Here is a 20,354-nt window from a genome sequence, read left to right on the forward strand (position 1 = left end):
GTCCAAGCTAGTGTCTCAGTCTTGCAGATGGCACTGAAAACAATGCTTCCTTTGTTAGTATATACAGCATTACAGCTTGAATTACTTCAGTGCTACAATATGCTGTATGCTCTACAACTTACAGATGCAGATCTTCCTTATAAAAAAGATGAAATATTTTTTTAGAAAGGTACGTGGGGTAAATGCTTATGTAGAATGGTGCTCTAGAATGTCCACCCATGTCAGACCTGTGTGTTGATTGCATATTTATTATAAAGAGTCTTTTGCAAGTCCAGTCTAATACACAGACAGAAATTTTCTACCTGCACGTTTCGGAACGTCATCTCCTTTCTAGAAATGGAAAAGTGTAAAAGATGGAGTGACTTGGAACGAAAGTATCAGTGTTTCAATATCTTTAAAAGGTTAACATTTGAAATTTAATTAAATTTTACTTACTTCTAAAATTCCTGAACATTATATAAACAGTATAATTTGTACATTTGATTTGTTTGCTTTGTTAGGTGGAATATTGAAAATCGACTTTTGCCATTCAGAATTTGTTTAGAGTGAAATAACTCTTGAAAATCTTCCAGCAGTCCTTTTCTGAGAAATTGAGAGCTGAGAACCCAGAGTAAGAGCATTCTTATAAAAGAAGCCACCTGTAGATATTTGTGTCCAGTTCAGGTGATGCCTGGAGCCTGTCCTCCCCTTCCACCTTCCACTGCGTACACCAAGTAAAATGGCACGCTAGAAAATTGCACATTCCCCTGTGTATACTGGACTTAACTCGCCTGTCTCTGGAGAGAAGGAATTCGGGCTAAAGTAAGGGCTTTTTGGAGACGTGGATTGGGAGGAAAAATGGAAGACTTAAGTCTTCAGAGTAGGGCAATATACTTATGAAGATTGTAATATTATAAATGAGCAGTTTCAAAATTAAGTTTGGGGGACTATTAAGTCACTTTAGCAAAACGTATGTAACTTTCAACTGAGAGCAGATAAAGCTAGTAAGTAACAAAGCATTTAAATTATGGTTGTTGTTTTCTGGTTTGTTTCTTATTTTTAAAACCTCTGTCAAATCTGAAGTGACAGACTGTAAAGCAAACAATTGCTAGATACAATTACTAATATTGGATTATTAAAAACTGGAACTTTGGTTCTCTGCATGCAAAGAAAGAAGTCTTGCCTTATGTGTCATCCTGCTGAGAAGTTAAATGCAGTGGTCTAATGTGGGCTATTTTTGTAAGTCATTTGGTGGGGCAAATAGGGCACGTCAGTATAGATTATGTCAGTATTTTATGTTTTGATAATCTTGACTGAGGGCACAGTTGAAGAAATTTGAAAAGAGCAATGATGTTATTAGCATTTTCCTTCTTACTTCCTGTTTTTCCTTTCTGGAAAAATACAGTGCAGTGCGTCAGAATCAGAAACTAGTTAATTTGATGTTTCTCCATAGTCAGAAAACCGTTTTGTGTACAGGTAATGTTTATCGATACATTTTTGATGGTACAACAAAGATACTAAAGCAGGCTTTCTTTAAGAGTGTTAGGAATAAGAAAAGTCAGTAACTTCGTGTCTTTATTACCTTCAGCTGAATACTTCCAAATGGGTTCATATTAATAAAAACTTCCCTACAGGAAATAATTCTTGCATGAAGGAACAGTTTCACATGAAAACGGATAGTTTCATGATTTCTAAATCTAATAATAAAATGAATTACAGGGTTATATGCTGATCTTGCACTTGAGCCGTTTGGGGTAAAACCTTTGCCTATATCTGGAGGACTTCTTAAATATGATGAAGGAATGTGTTAGTATGAATTTGTATCTTGAGTTTTTGTTTACATTTTCTTATCCACTCTTTTTTACTTTATGAAATGTAGTCTGTCATTACAACTTAACTAACATTTTATTTAACACTACTCCTATGATAATTTAAGTGTTAAAATAGTGTGCACTGAACTTCATGTTAATAGAGAACTTGTTACAATATTTGGAGGATACTCCTTTTAAAGTTACTCTGTGAATGGTGGTTTGGAACTCTAATAATCTTTTATTTATAGTATAAAACTGACTTTATGGGGAAAAAAAGTCAATTTACTATTGAAAGGCTTATGACTTGTTAATTTTGTTTTTATATACTATAGGATATGTTTTGGAGTTGCAGACAAAGTATCTTTGCTGAAATGAAGAAGAAATTTTCACAGGTAGACAGATGAAATCAACTTTATAAATGATATCCAAGATAAATAGTAACAGCATGATGCTGTCTGTGGCTTTTGTTTATTTCTTAACGTGAGCATGAGCTGTTGAATTTTTTGTGCATGTTCTTGAATACAAAGATTATGTATGTATTAAAAGTAGTCTTAACAGTAGATGCTTCAAACTGAGTATGTGTTTATATGCTTTTACACTGGTGATTGCATTTTTGGCCCTCTGTAGCTTTTCATAAAAAAATGGAATTGTGTAGCTGTCATAATATATCAGATTATGTAATGATTAAGTTTTGTGTTTACTTTGTGGACTCAATTTGATAACAGCCTGTCAAAATAGTTTAGAGGCCTATCACTGGCCAGTATTGCCTTTTATGCTATTTTTGTAGTAAAGTAGATGATGTTTGCATTGCACTGTGATAGTTCAGATGTTATGTGTGAACGCTTGTCATGAATAGAGTTGGACTGAGGTTATTTTTGCTTTATCTATTTACTGTGAACAACTTGAAGCAGTGGCACCACGAATGATGGCTTAATACCCTTTGCTATACTAAACCTGAGTTAAACCGGTTCAGTCTGTCAGAATTACATCTCTGAACAAGGAAGAGAGGATTTGTCTGACGTGGAACATCCAGCAACCCAACCAGCAAATCTTCTGTAATCTTCTATAATTTGTTTGCTTAATGTTATTTGCATCCGTCAGATACTATGTGTCTAATTATTTTCAGTAGCAACTCTACTATAAATCACAACTGATCTACTATCAAGGGTAGTGGAGAAAGCGTGAGAAGGAGGAATTGAATTTATAGGTATCTTCTGCAGAGAGGAGGGGAGTTAAGGTGTTGGTTATGTAAAGGCAGTAGGACAACAAGAAATTGAGTCTCCAGTGGAGAACTTCCATTCCTGACATGCTAATATACAGTAGCAGGTCAAGTTGTAGGATCAGTGGGAATCATTAAATCTGAGTTAACTTACAGTTTCCTAGGTGAAACTGTAGCAAATGCCTCTTAACCTCTCTGCACTGTTCTATAGAGGAGGGTGGGCTTCCACCCAGAGCAATCCTCTACCATTGTTGGGGCCTCTGGTTCATCAGTGTATGTTGATCTTATGAGTTTGGGTTTTGGCTGCTGCTCATCTTCTCCAGAAAAATAAGAAAGTAGACCACTGAACTGGGCCACAGGCTTCATCTTCTCTTTTGCAGCCACGCAATGAAAGAGACAAATTGTGTGCATGTTGTTTAGCCAAAACAAAGCTGTGCCGGGAAATTTAAGGGAAAGAACCCAGAAGTAATCACTGGTGAAGTTTAATTTTAGTCTACTCAGGTACAGCCCTGTGTGTCTCTGTGGGTGCTGCGGATGAAAGTGAGGATATAATATCAAAATCACTTTGACTTCTAAATTGTGTTTGGTTCTTAATGTGTGGTTAATTTTTCAGGAATAGTTTTGTCTGTCTTCTTGGAAAATGGTTAATAAACCTAGAATTCTCCAGTAAAGGCTAAATGTATGAAGAGGAAGTCTTGCAGATTTGCTGGAAATGGTGCCTTTTATCTTTTTGAGCATGCAGTTAATGAAGATTTCCACACAGGACATTACATTTGATATGCTTAGAGAAATTGGACTTTTAAGAAAAATCACAGTCTAAAGGAAGCTAACATAATACAGATTAGGGGGTTGGGGAGAGGTTATTTGCTCTGACAACTTTTTTTCTGATGTGATAGGAATAGACACTGCAGTCAGCTAACATTTTATTTTATAGTTGTGTGAAGACTGTCAGCTGATCTCTAAATTTTGTAAAAAGAAGGGATGCAGCACGAGCTAAAATGTTTCTGTTCCTTTTTAAAAGGTTTGGTGATGTAAGAGCTCTCATGAGGGACTGTACTGCTTCGGTGGTGGTCATCTGTGTTGTGATGCTGGTTTTGTAGAAATAGAAGGGATGCTAAGTTGTTTAGATCTTCTTTATAGTTCTTTTCTCTTATAAGGTGCTTATGACATGGCTGACAATTGTAGCATGAGCACCGTTCTTGCTATTTATTAATGCTTTTATCCACTGAAAATCATGATAGCACTTGCATGTATTTTTTTTCCTTATTAGACGATGTGCCCTTTAGCCATGGACTGAGATTAGGGTGCTCTGACATGCATTACTAATGCTTTCTGTGTGTTACAAGTTGAAAAGGCTGAGTCCTTGGGGACTAATTAGTCCGTTTACTGACCTGATGCTTTCTTGTGTGATCTATATTTAAATATTAGTTATTCCTGATCATTCTACAACTTTGGATAATTGAGAGAATTAATTGATTGTACTTAGATCTTTGACTTCCTGGGCTTTCAGTGTTGGCAAGCGTTGGTAAAATGCTATTTTCTTGGCTTACCTGGGTCTATAAAATTTTATCGCTATTCCATTGCCACCTTCATTCAAGATTGTTACTTTTCTGATTTCAGATGTATTGAAGTTGCTGTTTAAAATCACTTTACTTTGCCTAGTAGCCATTTGGCAACATTAATTTCCTTACTCTGTTCAGGCAGAAGAATTTCTCTTGTGACTCATGCAGCAGTGGATTTAGTAGAAGAAAGTTGGTGGCTTGATTATGAAACTTTAATGGTCAGCTGTTTCTCTCTCTACGCTGTCATCTACCCATCCAGATTCCTTCTTGTTCTGTGAAAAATGGAGCTTCTTTTTACATAGGTTTTCAAAAACTGAAAGGTTGTTAATTTTCTTATGCCTGCTTTCAAAAATAAAGTCCAAGTTTAGGATTCTTAAGTTGTAGAAGTATACCACGTTTGACTGGGGAAGTTTTGTGTTCATTTTTCATCTAAACGCCAAAATGTTCTTATCTTTATTAATGAATTGTTACCTGCTGTCATTTCAGGTGGAAAGTGCTGCTGAGGAACCCAGGGTGCTGTGTATAATACAAGATACCACAAATTCCAAGACAGTGAATGAGCGCGTTACCTTGAACCTGCCAGCTTCCACACCACTTAAAAGGCTGTTTGAAGATGTGGCTTCAAAAGTGGGCTACGTGAACGGAACTTTTGATTTGGTGTGGGGAAATGGAGATAATGTAACTGATACGGTATGGCAACAGTAGTCTTTATTTCCTCTTGATAGCAAACATTTAAATCTTCATATTATAGAGAAGCACTCTCTGTGTTGCGTAGAGCTCGTTTAATTCCTGTAAAAATTTGTAGTAGGTGCACCACAGCAGATTGACACCACTATTCTGATTTGGCTGAATTTTATTTTGTATTATATCTACATTTTAGTCTCAAAATGTGCTCTTAATTGATATGTGTATTTAGTCATTAAACAAGAGAAACTAATATTACGTCATTCAGATGTAATACTATTTTTCATTATCAGGATGTATTTTTAAAAATACCCATAATTAGTCTCCTCTGTTTCCTGTGCTCTTGTTTAAGAAGTCTTTTCTTCTCAACAGAAGCGTTCTGTGTGGTGACTTCCCACGTTTCTTATACCTATTTGAATTCATAGTACAAACAAAATTATGATTAATATCACTTATGTACTTCATTGTAAATTGGTGGTGGTTTTAGTTAATATGATTTCTGTAGATGCACCTGGAAAACTTCATAAGATTCCTTAAAAATAGATGTTAGTTTATTTCGGGTCATGTTTATGCTTGCTGAACTTTTTCTTTTCTTTAAAAAAAATAAGTGTATGCAAGCTATGTAGGACTCCAGATGGTTTGATGTTCTGCAAGAAACCTGTAGACCAGTGTCTTGACTCCTGAATAGATTAATACTAATTTAATACTAATTTCTAAGTATTAAACTGTACTGTTATACTTAATTTACACTTTCTTAAACTGTTTCCAAGTTCTTTCAGTATTAATGATGAATATATTTTATTTATACTGGATAATTATTTATTTTCATTTCATCTTCCTTTGTCACAAGATACTTCAAACAGTGTACTTGGATGGAATCTGTTAATTGTATGTATATCTGTTAAAAAAAAAAAAAGTGTTGTGTTTTTTTTGTTTTTTGATGTGTTTTTTTAGCAGACTCCAATAGATCAGAACAGTGACAAAACTATTCTTGATGCTGGGTTTGAGCCAGGGAAGAAGAACTTTCTGCATTTGACAGACAAAGATGGTGAGCAGCCTCATATAATGCCGGTAAGTAAAATCTTTGCTCAGCTACATAAGCTGTAGTGTTGGGGATCAGAGATGTATGTTCTGTGTATTGCTCTTATGAGATTAGAAAATGAAATAAAATTGGAGTGTATATTTCATGCAATAACTTCTTCGGGAACCTTCTCGACAGACTTTTAGACTATTATTTTACACTTCCAGGTTTCTCCTGAGTAGGACCAATTCCATTAGTAATGATCCGCTGTCGTTTTTATTCATGCTTGTCAAATATTTCTGTAATGCTTTGCTGTGAGTAATTTTCTAAGGTTATATAATTAATTAATCTTTGACATATTTAGAGATAAGTCTTAACAATGCAGGTTTAATCATATACCTAATCCTTTTCCTCTGGGTGTTTGAAAGCAATATTAGGCCTCTCTGACAGAATTCTCAGAAACGGCAGTCCTATATCAGCAGCAGTTACCTACTTCCAAATTTACCATTATGAAAAAAAAAAAATATATAAACACATATATAAAAGAAGAATTGTCGGTGTTGCTAGAAGCAAATGTCTGCCATAACACAATATCTGAAATTTCCTATTTCTCAAATATGTGATGCAGTAAAAGATAAGTACAACTGCAGTTTATTTAAATCGGGGATTGGATAGGGTAATGATGTATTAAGATTATTACTTAGCTCTCAAGTCAGCACAATGCCGGCCTACTTAGCCTTTGTTGTGGACTTAATTATCTGAAAAGAGGGGAAAAACAACCCAAACCCCATGTTTAAATTGAATTGTGCACAAGGTCAGAATTTGAGAGTGATTCTGAAAGACTATAGAATTGTAATTTTTATATCTGAAAAAAAATCTCATTCTGTATTTCAGTGCAGAAAACTTAAGACATAGGAAATGTTAAATCGCAAACTTGCTTGTTGTATGCATTATGGTACTGTATTTGATTATACAGTATTCTAAAGGGCGTTTGCTTCCACTAATGTGAAGAACAATTTCTCAAGGCGTGAGAATTTGGAAAGCAGAATTGAAGTTACTCAAGCAACTGTGTATCTGCAATCTTGCAAAATTTGTGTGATATGCTAACAACATTGATTTCTTAGCCATTGGAGAAAGAAGTAGAACTTGTAGGTGTTTCACTAAAAATTTGTTGTGTAATTTTTGCATAAAATCAGTATATTTATGTTTTTAGGAGGAGTCCAGTACAACAGATGACAGTGCGCAAGACAGATTTATAGGCCCTCTTCCACGAGAAGGCTCTGTTGGCTGTACCAATGACTATGTCAGTCAAAGCTACTCTTATTCTTCAGTCCTGAGCAAATCGGAGACAGGTATAATGTTCTATCTTGTAAAGACAATGCTAATTTGTAATCATTTTAGCATATTTTCAAATAGCAGCATTTCAAGATTTTCAAAATAAATGGCAATTTATTTTAAAAAACCCACATCACCACTACATTTTCCATCATGTTTTCTACGATATTCTTGTATCTCTTTGGGAACAGAATAGCTGTATCCCATCCTTTTCTTTCTTGTGACAGTGCAATTCAAACTCTCTGTGAGGGGCCCTCCTTTTCGGTATTAAACTACTGCTGTGTCCCCACTTGAGTAGTCAGGACTGTATTATCAGAAACTATTCACCTCAAGCTGTGAGTACACTCAGAGCTTAATGAGTACTTCATAGTCTGTTACAGAGGGGCTGTTGCCAAATCTCTGTACTCGGCGCGTAACTAAAGTCTTCCTCCTGTAGCCCCTGGTTGCGGTTTCTCTTCTGCACCATGATTTCCCCAAGAGGTTCATCCTTCAGTGCCTGGCTCCCCACCAGCAAGTGGAGACTCCCTCTGGAAGGGAAGCGCAGCTCTGCCTTGCAGACAAGCGCCGGGGCAGATCCCGGCAGGTGGGCTGGGTGCCTTTGCTGCGCAGGGGGGCAGGAGGAGACAGCAAGTTATAGCTCAGTACATAAAAGATGCCTGTGTTTTGCATGGAGTAGCTGTCTTTTCTTTACTAATCTGGAACAGAGATTTTTTTTTTTATATACTTACTAAGAGTTTCAGAGTATAAATAGGCATATTTCATTTCTTTATTACACTATGCTTCAGTCTATGCTGCTTACTTATCAACTGTTGTTAATACTGTATATTTTGGAGAAAATCTGAAAATGACAGTAAGGTGAATAAAAGTAAAGAATTCCTTTTTCACCTTTTCAGCTAATAAAAATGACACTGATTTTTAGTAGCTATTTTAATTGGTTATTATGGGAGGTTTTAGAAGATATGTGTGCATGGGCAACTTAAATTTTTTTTTTTATAGTTCTGAGAGGATAGGACAAACCAATGCAGATATAACTTATATTTACATTATAACTGGGATATTTTTAGTTGACATCAGGCAATAAGTAAGCTAGTACACAGTCGTTTCTTAACAAATTCTAGATTCTTCTGTAAAATATTTAAATTAACTAATAAAATATTTACAGTTTCCTATGTCCCCATTGGTGCAGTATTCAACATTAAATACCGGTTGTTATTGTGAAACGTAATTCATGATCACTAAAATAGCTTTGTGTCATTCAGGGAAATTATTTCTGTTGTGTAAACTATTACTCTCTGTTGCTCTCAGAAGCGAGCAATTATAATATTCCCTCAATTTGTATAGTGCAAGTAACAATAAATGACAACAGCTGGATGCAGTTCTCTAATAAACAGTATTACAAAATTGTTTTCTTGTCAAATAATTTAACTCTTAAAGTGATTTACCATCTTTTTTGCATTATTTCCATCTCGTTCTTCTTGTATTTTTAGGTTATGTGGGGCTAGTAAATCAAGCAATGACTTGCTACTTGAACAGCCTTCTGCAAACACTGTTCATGACTCCTGAATTTAGAAATGCATTATATAAGTGAGTATATATAACCAAAACCTGTTCTTAAATTTGCCCCGGTCTATATTGGTAGGAGACCCTTTTGAATTCCTCCTGTCAATTTCCTTGTTTGGATACTGAAAAGCATACTTGAAGTCAAACTGGATAGACTACTATAAATTATATCTGCTGAAAAGCTTCAGATTTTTAGTAAGATACTGAGGTATGTTATTGCTTGTGGTATGGACAAGCTTTTTAAAGAATTTACCCCATCTTGAAAACATCAAACTTAACTTCAAGTTTGATACTAAGCGCACTTCATGTCTGTATTTGTGCACTTAATGGCTTCCAGCCTACTTCATTTGTTTGTGTCAGGCTTGTACATTTCAAGAATTGTATTGTCGTTTACTGTAGCAATGGAAAGCAATTTCATTTGACTTTTCTCAAGAAACAGAGCTTCAGTTAACCTCTGTGATTTGGTAGACCACTTGAAATGTAATAATGGCTGATTTAAATGTCTTTGAGCAATGTTTTCAAAGCATTTTTAATTGTCAATATATTGTGTTGTGAATAGATGGGAATTTGAAGAATCTGAAGAGGATCCTGTGATGAGTATCCCCTACCAGCTTCAAAGACTGTTTGTTTTACTGCAGACCAGCAAAAAAAGAGCAATTGAAACAACAGATGTTACCCGGAGTTTTGGATGGGATAGTAGCGAGGGTAATATGCGGCTATTATGCTTGTGTGATTTGCTTCAGCAGCTGCCTGTTAGGGGCCTAAACTGCTGTCAATGGGGAAAAATACTGGAATAATTAAAAATAATTATTAGAATACACTTTGTTTCGGTGGAAACAAAATAGCCTAAATGGATACTTTGTGGTGTGTGTTTGATTTTTTTTTTTTTTTTTAAAGCAATTATGTCTGAGTTTTAGGCTGTTAAAGTAAAAATCATTATATTTTTGGAATAAAGCTATCATTACAGTTGTTAATTTTTTCTAAAGAAGTAGCTCTTTATGAGAAATTTGCATCTGTTTTGAATCACAAATGTTGAATGCACTTGTTCCACTTTGGTAGAAAATGATACGGATAATTCTATAAAATAAAAAACTGATTGTCTTTTTTACACTTGTATAGTGTAATTTTGTCCCATAACCTGATGATAAGGAGTTGCATTTCAGTGTCCTTACACTTACAAAGAAAAAAATTGATTTTTAGAGGATCAGTTCAAGTGGGAATTAAGTCAGAACCAGTTTATTTTATTAACAAACAGTACGTATTAGCATTTCTGTATTTTTTTTTTTTACATATTCTTGCTTAGTATGCAGTTCTTGTGTATGCATATACATGGTGAGCGAGCTGGCTGCGTATTTTTCTAACTTAACTTGAGAGGCAGCTGCTTGTGAAATTGGACACTGGCCCAATAATGAATATTGGGGCTAATAACATCTCTGGTTTTAATTAAGATTCATTTCAATTTCTAACAGCATGGCAGCAACATGATGTACAGGAGCTTTGTAGAGTCATGTTTGATGCTTTGGAGCAGAAGTGGAAGCAAACAGAACAGGTAATTGTATAAAAACTTCCTTCCCTTCATTCAGTGGTGTGGCATTGTGGGGTTTTGTTGTTTTTTTAAGGATGATTGTGAAAAACGTTAACTGCATTTTAAATACAAGGGCTATTGAAAGTCTGCAATAGTTGCCAGTTGTCTGGTTTGATGCAATAATTAAGCTACTACAATGTATGACGTTCGAGAGTGTGTTGCTTATGTTTTCCTTCCCCAGTTAAAAGTGGAATATTCTGAGCTGTGAATACTTGGTCTTTATTTGAAGCACAGAAAGTGATTGTGTAACTCCTGTGATAGCTTCCTTGCTGTCAGTATTTATTAGGCTACGTTGCGGGCTTTTGCAGCTCAAGCCTCTCTTCTAATGTAGGAGAAGGGCAGGAAAGTATTCATAACAGATGCTACACGTGCTTCTCATAAGTGGCCAACTTGTTGTAGACCAATTGTCAGATTTGTAGATTGGCAAATATTTCCTTTCTCTTTCTGCACCTACCTCTGGAGACACAGGGAAGGACTGTAGTATCAGCCTGTTGACAAAGTTTGCAAGATCAGGCTTGTTTTGAAAACACAAACTTCAGTTTTGGTAGTTTTGTAGTTACTCTTAAGATATGACTGTAAACTATACTGTGAGGCTTATATAATGTGGTTTGAGAAGCTCATTAGCTCATTCGATATGTGTTTTGTGCAATAGTGGGGCAGGGTAAAGCAAGAAATCAAGAGATGGATGTCCTGCTAGGGAATGGTATTCTAAATGTGTAGCTATGCAGTTGAGACTTTATTTAAAAAGGCATTTTCTTGTAAAACTAAAGAAAGGGAATATGTTTTGTTTCATTTGTTTAAAGCTGTGTTGAATATCTTATTTGTTTCAGGCTGATCTTATAAATCAACTGTATCAAGGCAAACTGAAGGACTACGTAAGATGTCTAGAATGTGGCTATGAAGGCTGGAGAATCGACACGTACCTGGATATTCCTTTGGTCATCCGGCCGTATGGCTCCAACCAGGCGTTTGCTAGCGTGGTGTGTACTATTATGCTGACTAATAGTGCATCCATACACACATAGAATACATAATGCGACAGTGGTATAATTTGTTACATGGTAAGTATCATCCTAGATACTCCATCTTGGGGTGTTCGTCTTTGTGCAGTGAACCAGCTAGCAAGTTCTAGAAGATTTTTTTTGGCTTTTTGGGTTATTTTTTGTTTTTTGTTTTTTTTTTTCTTTTGCCCTTCAATGAGTCCTACTGGTGCATGTATAAGGGGAGGGGAAATGCAACTTTATTGCCTTAGGGCTGCAGTAATCAATTATTTTCTTCCTGATAAAATCTTCAGCATTTACTTGAGGTATTTTTATGAGATCACTAAGGTTTATCTGGTTTGTTCTCTTTATTGGCGCATCTGCTAAATTTTTCATAGCATTGTTGAAAATCTTAGTGAAAGAACAGAACGATGACTGCAGAACGATGACTTAATTGCCATGTTGTTGCTATGCTTTTTAAAGTTCACTTCTCAAATACCATATGCTTTTAACAAGCTATTTAAAAATAATAAAAAATCCTATTGTACATCAGTGTTGATCACTTTTGCTCCAGCATTACTGATGCTGGCAAGCATATATATTGCTTCGTAAATCTGTGAAAGTTTTTTTGGTTTATTTTTTCCACCCCCCTGAAAAGAAGTGATTACAAACTGGAATTCCACTCTTGTGGCTTAAAATACCTGTACTATGAATGAAGTTGTGAGAAAGAATAAGAATAAATCAAACAAGTCTTTCAGTAAAGGTTGTTTTAAATGAACACTTGTTGGTAATTGGCTTACCAGGATTATTTGTTATAGATGAAGTATTTTTCCTTTTACATTTAGTATGCTGGCAATAGTTTTAAGCAGTAATAGTCCATAATTCTTAACAGTAATTCTGTTAAGAAAAGGATTGTTAGAATTAGGTTAACTGCAGTGTAGGTTCAAATTACTTCATACTTTAAAACTTTAAATACCAATCTTGAGAAATAGTAGGAGGGACATTGATCTCTCAAAAAGGATTCAAGTTAAAGTCCTTTGAATTCTTTCTAAGATTGCATTAAAAATTTTTAAAACTATTCAGCTAACTGAAACTGTATTTTGAGCTGCCATTCCATTGATACAGATTGATATTTCATGTAGCTGGCTTCCCTTTTCACCTTTTAAAACTGATTTCTAGAAATAATCCCTAAAACAAATTTTTTGTTGTAATTTTTTTTAATAATGAAATATTTCTGATATATTAAAGTAATAAACTATTCAGTTCATGTAGTTGTATTCTGCATTTAAAAATGCATTGTACATTTATCTCAAATTGAATTTTTTTTCTTTAGTAGGGAAGTCTATAGTGGAATGCTTAGGAAAAAGACTGTTTTTGTAAAAACACAGGAATCTTGAACAATTAAGAAATTAAATATTAGATTACTTTTAGTAGTATTTTATTTCTCCTGTAAATCAGCATTTACTGGGTTTACTACATTGAGAAAAATAATTTTAAGATTTTTGTTACACAGACTTACATGGTTGCAATTTGTATTGATGCTTCAATTTTTGAGCTTTTTTAATTCGTATTCTGATTATATTCAGTTGATTCTCCTCCCTGCATTTGTATTATCTATAGCAGATGTAATTTTTAGTTTTGTAGTCTTCAACAGTGGGGAGATATGGAGGATACTTGCTTTTGGAGAAGGGAAAAATCGCCTGTTTCTAAATGGAATTCTCTGAAGGTAGTATCCTCCATTGATCCATAGATGATGGTGATTTAGTAGGTGTAGGTAAAAGGGTATGAGAGATCAAAAACTTCACACATGCGCTAATAGGGCTTATAGAAGGGAACGTAAAACTTTTTAGACCTTGCTAGTCAGCTCCTGAGGGAACTTGCAGCAGGCGACACAACCCAAGATAGGGGATCTAAGGAGGATACTACCTTCAAAGAACTCTAGTTAGAGGTAAGTGATTTTCCATTACTTTCTAATAAGAGAGAATGGATGTATGAGCTTTAAGTAAGGTTAATCTGTAGAATGCCACATAAAGTGTATTATCCCACTGTTCGACATTGTGTACTACTGAAAAAATGTAGATACATGAAATGTTGCATTTATCTATAAATATATGTATTACTTCTTAAATACATGGGAACATTAAAGAACTGGGAAGGATAATGTTATGTTTTCTTTATTTCCTAATACGAAGTAATTCTGAAGTTCTTCAGTATGTTTTTAAAGTTTGCGTTTTGAAAATTTTTTTTCTGATTCCCCACTCCATCTCCCAAGTTCATGTAGTAAGACTGCATAGCTGCAAACTTATTAGGGCATCTCTGGAGCACTGAGATCTTCTCAGTATGTGTCTCAAGGTAGCTTCTGAAAAGGTACTTATACTACCTGCATTTTTCCAAGGGCACGGTTTGAAAAAATCTGAATCAGTCTTTTCTTGAAGTCAGTAGAAATATAGATGTAAAAAAAATACAGCTTATTTCAGGGAGGTAAACAGGAGCAGGAGTTCACATGCTGCTTTTTCTAGGTACTAGTGACTTTTGTCTAGATTTTAACAGATTTTAACATAGAATTTAGAATGTATAGAATTTAACAGCATTAGACATAAGCTAAAAAGAGGTGTTTTGACTGCAAAACAAATTTTGCCAGATGAACAACAGCTGGGAGAAGAGTGGATGCAATGGGGAACTAGCTTGCATGCTGAAATTGTTACTAGAAAACAGTGGAAATTGCTTCATAATACCAGAAGACTAGTAGTAATACAAGTATTCTGGACATGTAGCAAGTACAGTTCTGTTTCATTCAGTGTTGTTAGTTTTAACCATTTTTTGTATGTTAACTTTTCTTTTGAGGGTGTAATTATGCATACAAGTAGACTTATTTTGGGGTAGAAATTAATTTGGGCTTCTGCGTGAACTTACTTTGTGGTGTCATTGCCAGGCTAAAACTGTTGAAGGCAGTTAGAGTATGGATGATGTAACATTTACTTTTTTTAAGCTAGGTTGGTATTGCCAAGGTCTTGTATTTGAGTAGATGAGCTCTGCAAACCTGAGATGGCAATTAGTTTCCATTTTTTCCACTAGCAGTTTTGCGTAATTGCTGTTCATTGTGTAACTTTTCATAAAGGCTCTACTGCTCCTGTTTGCAGGTTTTATACAAATGCTTGCAGTAAGATACCTGTCAACCTAGTGACTGTATCATAATGCATTTTTGTGGAGAAGAGTGTGTCCTAAGTGTCTACCTTTAGCCTGACAATAATTAGTTTGAACTGTTTGTTACAGCGTTTCAGTATGGTAAGCATTAGAAATCCCATAATCAGAATATTAAAAACTGGATATGCTCAGAACTTGGCTGGACAAGGCCCTGAGCAATGTGCTTCAAGGTGCACCCGCTTTGAGCAGGGAGTTAGGATCAGATGATCTCCAGAAGTCTCTTTCAGCCTATGTTGTTCTTTTGTTCTTGTGAACTATGAAAAAGTTTAAATAGCCTTTGTCATACCAATCTATTGCTTGATCTTTTATGGTATATTTTGAAGTGCGTGTGGATGCTGGGAGTGGTGGAAATGTTTATTAGCTCTAAGACTACATAATAAGATACATAAGATTAACTTGAAAGGTAACATTTACTCTGGAGTTGCACAAAAATGGGGGGGTGTCATGTGATAGGTTGTGCAGTGTAGAAGCTTTATCACTGGTTTTGCTGAGTTAACTGTCAGAGTAGAAAATGGTGAACTGCATAGAATAGGAATTGTATTAAGAAACATCCTAATCAGCAGAACTCACTTTGGTGTAAAGATAATACAGGAGAAAACCAGAGGAGACATAAATAAGTAAACGTGAGGAGCAGCCATGTTCCTTATACAAGGATTGAAAAATATGTGGCTATTCATACAGCTCAAAAATAGTGGAGTTCTCGAGAGTTTTAATCAGGTTTTTCAAAGCATGGCTCACTAGGTCTGGTAAGCAGCAAAACCACAAGAGTAATGTTGTAATACTTCATTCAGTTCTTGGGGGTCTGAAGGATCATAATTTTTTGTCCATATGTAAAAACTTATAGCATATTTCCTTGTTAAATTGCACATCACACAGTCTACATAAGCATTACATAATCACTTATGTCCCATCTTTCATATATTCCATTCATTCATATTCATGTTGATGCATGAATTGCAACTTTTTTCTTACACTCAACACATTTTTATTGTCTTAACTGGCATTTGATTCATAACAGATAGTTCTGTGGTCGTTATGTGATGCTGTCTACATTGCATGTTTTCTGTGTTGGTTATTAACTTTTTTGTTTTCATTTAAGTAGTTCTGAATGTTAATTCCTTAACTAGTTTATGGGATAGTCAATATGCAGTAATCAGTTTCTTCCCCTTTTTAAACAGACTTGGTTAGTCGTCTTTCTTACATTTCAGAATGAGATTCCTCCCATTTCAGTCCATAATCTTACTAAACGTTACCTATGTGTTGCCTTTAAGTAAAAAGCAACTCGGCCTCTGTAGGGTTTAGGAAGTAAATACGAAGATAGCAGTTTAATTCAGACTCTAAAATGTTTTCATGTGTCTAGAGAGTCTCTCTGCCCAAGAGCTGTGATTTCAGAGCTGTTCAAAGGCTTTTTTGGCTGGATCCAAAACTGGTAGTGTGTAATGACTGCCTTCAATGTACAGTTATTTGAGTTGAGTACACTTTTCATTTGTGAATACTTGTCACCTGGAATACAGTCCTTTTTAAAAAAAGTCCTTTTTCCTAGAACAGCAACAGAGCTTTTGTAAGCATTTGTTCTATCATTGTTCTTGCTGCTTCCCTGAGTTCTCAGGAAGAAAGGAGAAGGGAAGAATTGGAGGCTTTTTGAGGAACTTGGCATATCCTTGATTTCCTCCCAAAGTGTGACTTATCTAACGGCATAGGTTGTAATCTTAAATTCTGTGCCAGCCGTGTTACAGTTGGTGAGTTTACTCTGCCCAGTTAAGCCTCCTCTTACTTATTCAGACTTCAGGGAGCAGCTACAGTCCTTCATAAGAGATGATGATTTTAAAAAACATTGTTTCTGTTAATCTTCTTTCCTTTAAACTGCATGTCTAAATGTGCAAGTTGTATTTGTTTTCACCTCCGTAGCTGAACAGAGAACTTCTGAGTTCCACTTGGAGTTCAGAAACCCAGAGCCCATCAGCTTGCAAGCTGACTGGGTTAAAGGTTTTAACTTTTAAAATCTCTGGGTAAAATTCTTTACTGGACCAATCTGAGTATTCTTAGTGAAATTTGTTTGAACAAGTTTGTTCTCAAATATATACAACTATGTGCAATATCATTGTTGCAGATTATGTTAGGGGGAGAACTAATGGTCAGTTTGATTGTATTTTGAATATTGTTTGCTGTAGAGAGGAGCAAAGTAGAAATCATTAAACTCCTGGATTTAAGCATTAGTGACAGAACTTTCAGGCAGCTGTGAGTTATTGGTCAGTTGCTTTAGAAGGTTTACACTGGGAGGCTAGTTCTGTCTTTATAGGAGATGACCATATCTGATTCTCGCTCCTTTGGCTGTGAAGCTCAAATACTCTCCCTCCATCCTTTCCCCACCTTTCACTTTAAAGTAGTATATTCAAATGTGGTTCCTAAGTCTGTTTTTAGAACGGGACTAAGGCTGTCTTCAGGCAGGGCACTGAGGAATTGGGTAAAATTTTTTTCCTGCCACCCCCCACCCCCAGTAATTATTGGGTGGTATCTGTTGGGAAAATCTCCTATTGAGCTGCAGAAGAACCATCTCAAAATTCTGGGAGAACAGGGCCAAAGCAGGGTTAAAAAATGAGCTCGTTTTCACAGCCGTTGACTGGACAGACATGACTAAATGTGGTGTGCAAGGTAACAGGAGTAAATGTCATTTTATATTGTATGTTTACTAAAACAAGACAATTTGGATTCATCAAATACTGAATGAAATATAGTTAGCAGTAATTGTGGTTTGACTGTTTAACCTTGGGCTGGGTAGGAAGTTTGGTTTCTCCTCATATTTTACTGACTCTGTATCAAAGTTTATGTCAATCAAATTTTGGTTGTAGATTTAATTGAAGTAATTTGTATGTGTTTGCAGTCTCATTGTAAATTTATCATTCTGATTTATACCTACATAATAAGCATTCTTTAAAAATCAGTTAACATCTTTTTGTTATTAGGAAGAAGCGCTGCACGCTTTCATTCAGCCTGAGATTCTTGATGGCCCCAATCAGTATTTTTGTGAACGGTGTAAGAAGAAATGTGATGCAAGGAAGGTAAAGACTGTCCAAATTGTTTGCAAAATTTAGGTTTGGTAAAAACCAATCCTGACAATGGTAGTATAATCTTGTCTTTGCTTCATTTAGGGTCTGCGGTTCTTGCATTTTCCTTATCTGCTGACATTACAGCTGAAGAGATTTGACTTCGATTATACCACTATGCACAGAATTAAACTCAATGATCGTATGACTTTTCCCGAGGAGTTAGACATGAGTGTCTTCATTGATGTTGAAGATGAGGTAAAGTGTTTGATTTCGGAGAAAAGTCTTTAACTTTCTTGAAGTTTCTCATTAAGAAAATTAAAATGTCGGTCTAAAACCCATTTTAACAACATTATTCAGCTACATAAAATGTTCTTTAGCCATGGCAATGTTTTAATTTGACGTTTTTAAATCTGTCTATGTGGATTTTTTTTAAGTTGAAAAGGAGGCGTGTTTTCTAATCACTATAGGGTTTTCATGTTTCCATAAAGAAGCTTTTTCTGATTTCTTGCATTTTCACATGAGTGATTTAAAAGCACAAGTTTCAGGGCTTCTACGTATACTGCAAATCCAGAATGAAATATATTTCTTAAACTTATGTCTGAATCTGTTTTGGTCACAAACAGTTTTGAAAACTGTTTTGAATGTTTTTTTTTGAATGTGTTTTGTAACGTTTTGAAACTCTGAACGCTGAGGTTAGTTCAGAAAACAGTAATGATTAATTCCTTCCCTCTGACTCACAATGTTGTGTATGCTGTAGAAATGAGATTATTTTATTTTTTTAATTTTATTTTTCACTTGCATCTTCTGGCTTTTAACTTTTCTGGTTTTGGCCAAAATTCATGTTGTGCAATTACATTTACCAAAAAAGTATTTAATGTGCCTTCTGCATTAAAAACTAAATTTATTTCTCTAATTCCATTTCTGAAAACATTATGTCACTTTTCTAGCTTGTAGTGGTATAATAGAACTACTGCATTTGTATGCATGTGGAGGGGCTTTTCTGACTCTATACAAACCTTTGGGTTATGAGGTTTGCCATTTAAGCAATTTGATACCTCTCAGAGTGTTACTGGGAGCGGGTGGAACACAGACTAAATGAGAATGCAGATTAATCTATGAGAATAGAACTTGAGACAAAGTTAACAACTGTCAAAAAATCAAAAGATTTATCCAGAGGAAAGAGGATCAGGTAAGAGATGGATATACTGGCTTGTACTAAATAAACTGCATTCATAGTGGTGTTGACATCGTGCTTTGAAGCTAATTGAACACTAATCAGCCTTACTGTAATACCTTTACTCTGTCCAGTGAGTTGAAATGGAAAGAAATCTTTGACTGTGGATGAAAATATTTCCAGTCAAATCAGCTCTGATTAGCAGGGCCATGTTACAATAGGATTTACTATTTGGTATTAGACTTCCAGGTATTTAATTGAATTAACTGGTAAATGGAATAGGGTAATAACAGATATAATCTTGTCAAGTATGAGATTGGGTAATTACCATTCAGTCGCACGCAAGACTAGAAAATGCTGTTCAAAGAGATGGACTGTATACGGTTACAAACAGAAACAAGTCTGCTCTCAATGCTGAATTGCAGAGGTCTCCAGGTTTTTGAGGAGTTTCATTGTTTTGCAGATTAAGATTTTTTCATTTCACAAACGTATTGTTATTTCTTGTTCCACGTAACTTTAAGTGTTGTATAATATTAGTATGTATGTCTTATTTTTAAGAAGTCTCCTCAAACTGAGAGTTGCACTGATAGTGGAGCTGAAAATGAAGGCAGTTGTCACAGTGATCAGATGAGCAATGATTTTTCTAATGATGATGGAGTTGATGAAGGAATCTGCCTTGAAAGCAATAGTGCAGCAGAAAGAATTTCTAAAGCTGGCAGTGAAAAGGTATGTTTACAAAAAATGTTGTACTGGGTCTGATTGAGATGGAGTTAAATTTCTTCATAGCAGCCTGTATGGTGCTCTGTTCTGGATTTGTGACTAAAACAGTGTTGATAGCACACCAGTGTGTTAACTCTTGCACAGCACCAAGGCTTTCTCTGTTTCTCATTCTGCCCCTGTAAGGAGTAGGACTAGGGGTGAGCAAGAGGTTGGAAGGGGGAAAGATCTGGGATTGCTGACCTGACTTGGCCAGAGAAATATTTTATGCCGTATTCCCTGCCATGCAATGTCATGCTCAGCAGTAAAAACTGAGGACTTTCCAAAGTAGCTGTTGCTTAGAGACTGGCCGGGCATTGGTTTGCTGGTGGAAGGTGGCAAGTAATGCCTTTGCATCATTGCATCTTTTCTTTTTTTTTTTTTTTTTTTTTTTTTCTCTTTTTCTTTCCTTTACAAAACTCTTTATCTCCAACCAC

The 20,354-nt window shown here is 35.4% G+C and overlaps 1 protein-coding gene across 1 annotated transcript in view; it reads left to right on the top strand.

The window, feature by feature from the left end:
* Positions 1–2,125: 2,125 nt before the first annotated feature.
* USP47 (ubiquitin specific peptidase 47) overlaps positions 2,126–20,354 on the top strand; it is a 40,710-nt gene continuing 22,481 nt past the window's right edge. Inside the window, exons 1-11 of the mRNA XM_009892648.1 lie at positions 2,126–2,182; positions 5,058–5,261; positions 6,213–6,326; positions 7,490–7,628; positions 9,099–9,195; positions 9,731–9,876; positions 10,641–10,720; positions 11,587–11,736; positions 17,904–17,999; positions 18,090–18,242; positions 19,720–19,887. Of these exons, the coding sequence (XP_009890950.1) occupies positions 2,126–2,182; positions 5,058–5,261; positions 6,213–6,326; positions 7,490–7,628; positions 9,099–9,195; positions 9,731–9,876; positions 10,641–10,720; positions 11,587–11,736; positions 17,904–17,999; positions 18,090–18,242; positions 19,720–19,887 (1,404 nt within the window). The remainder of the gene's footprint in view (positions 2,183–5,057; positions 5,262–6,212; positions 6,327–7,489; positions 7,629–9,098; positions 9,196–9,730; positions 9,877–10,640; positions 10,721–11,586; positions 11,737–17,903; positions 18,000–18,089; positions 18,243–19,719; positions 19,888–20,354) is intronic.

This window comes from Charadrius vociferus, unplaced genomic scaffold (genome assembly GCF_000708025.1).
Source record: "Charadrius vociferus isolate BGI_N301 unplaced genomic scaffold, ASM70802v2 scaffold19, whole genome shotgun sequence".
Classification (NCBI taxonomy): Eukaryota; Metazoa; Chordata; class Aves; order Charadriiformes; family Charadriidae; genus Charadrius; species Charadrius vociferus.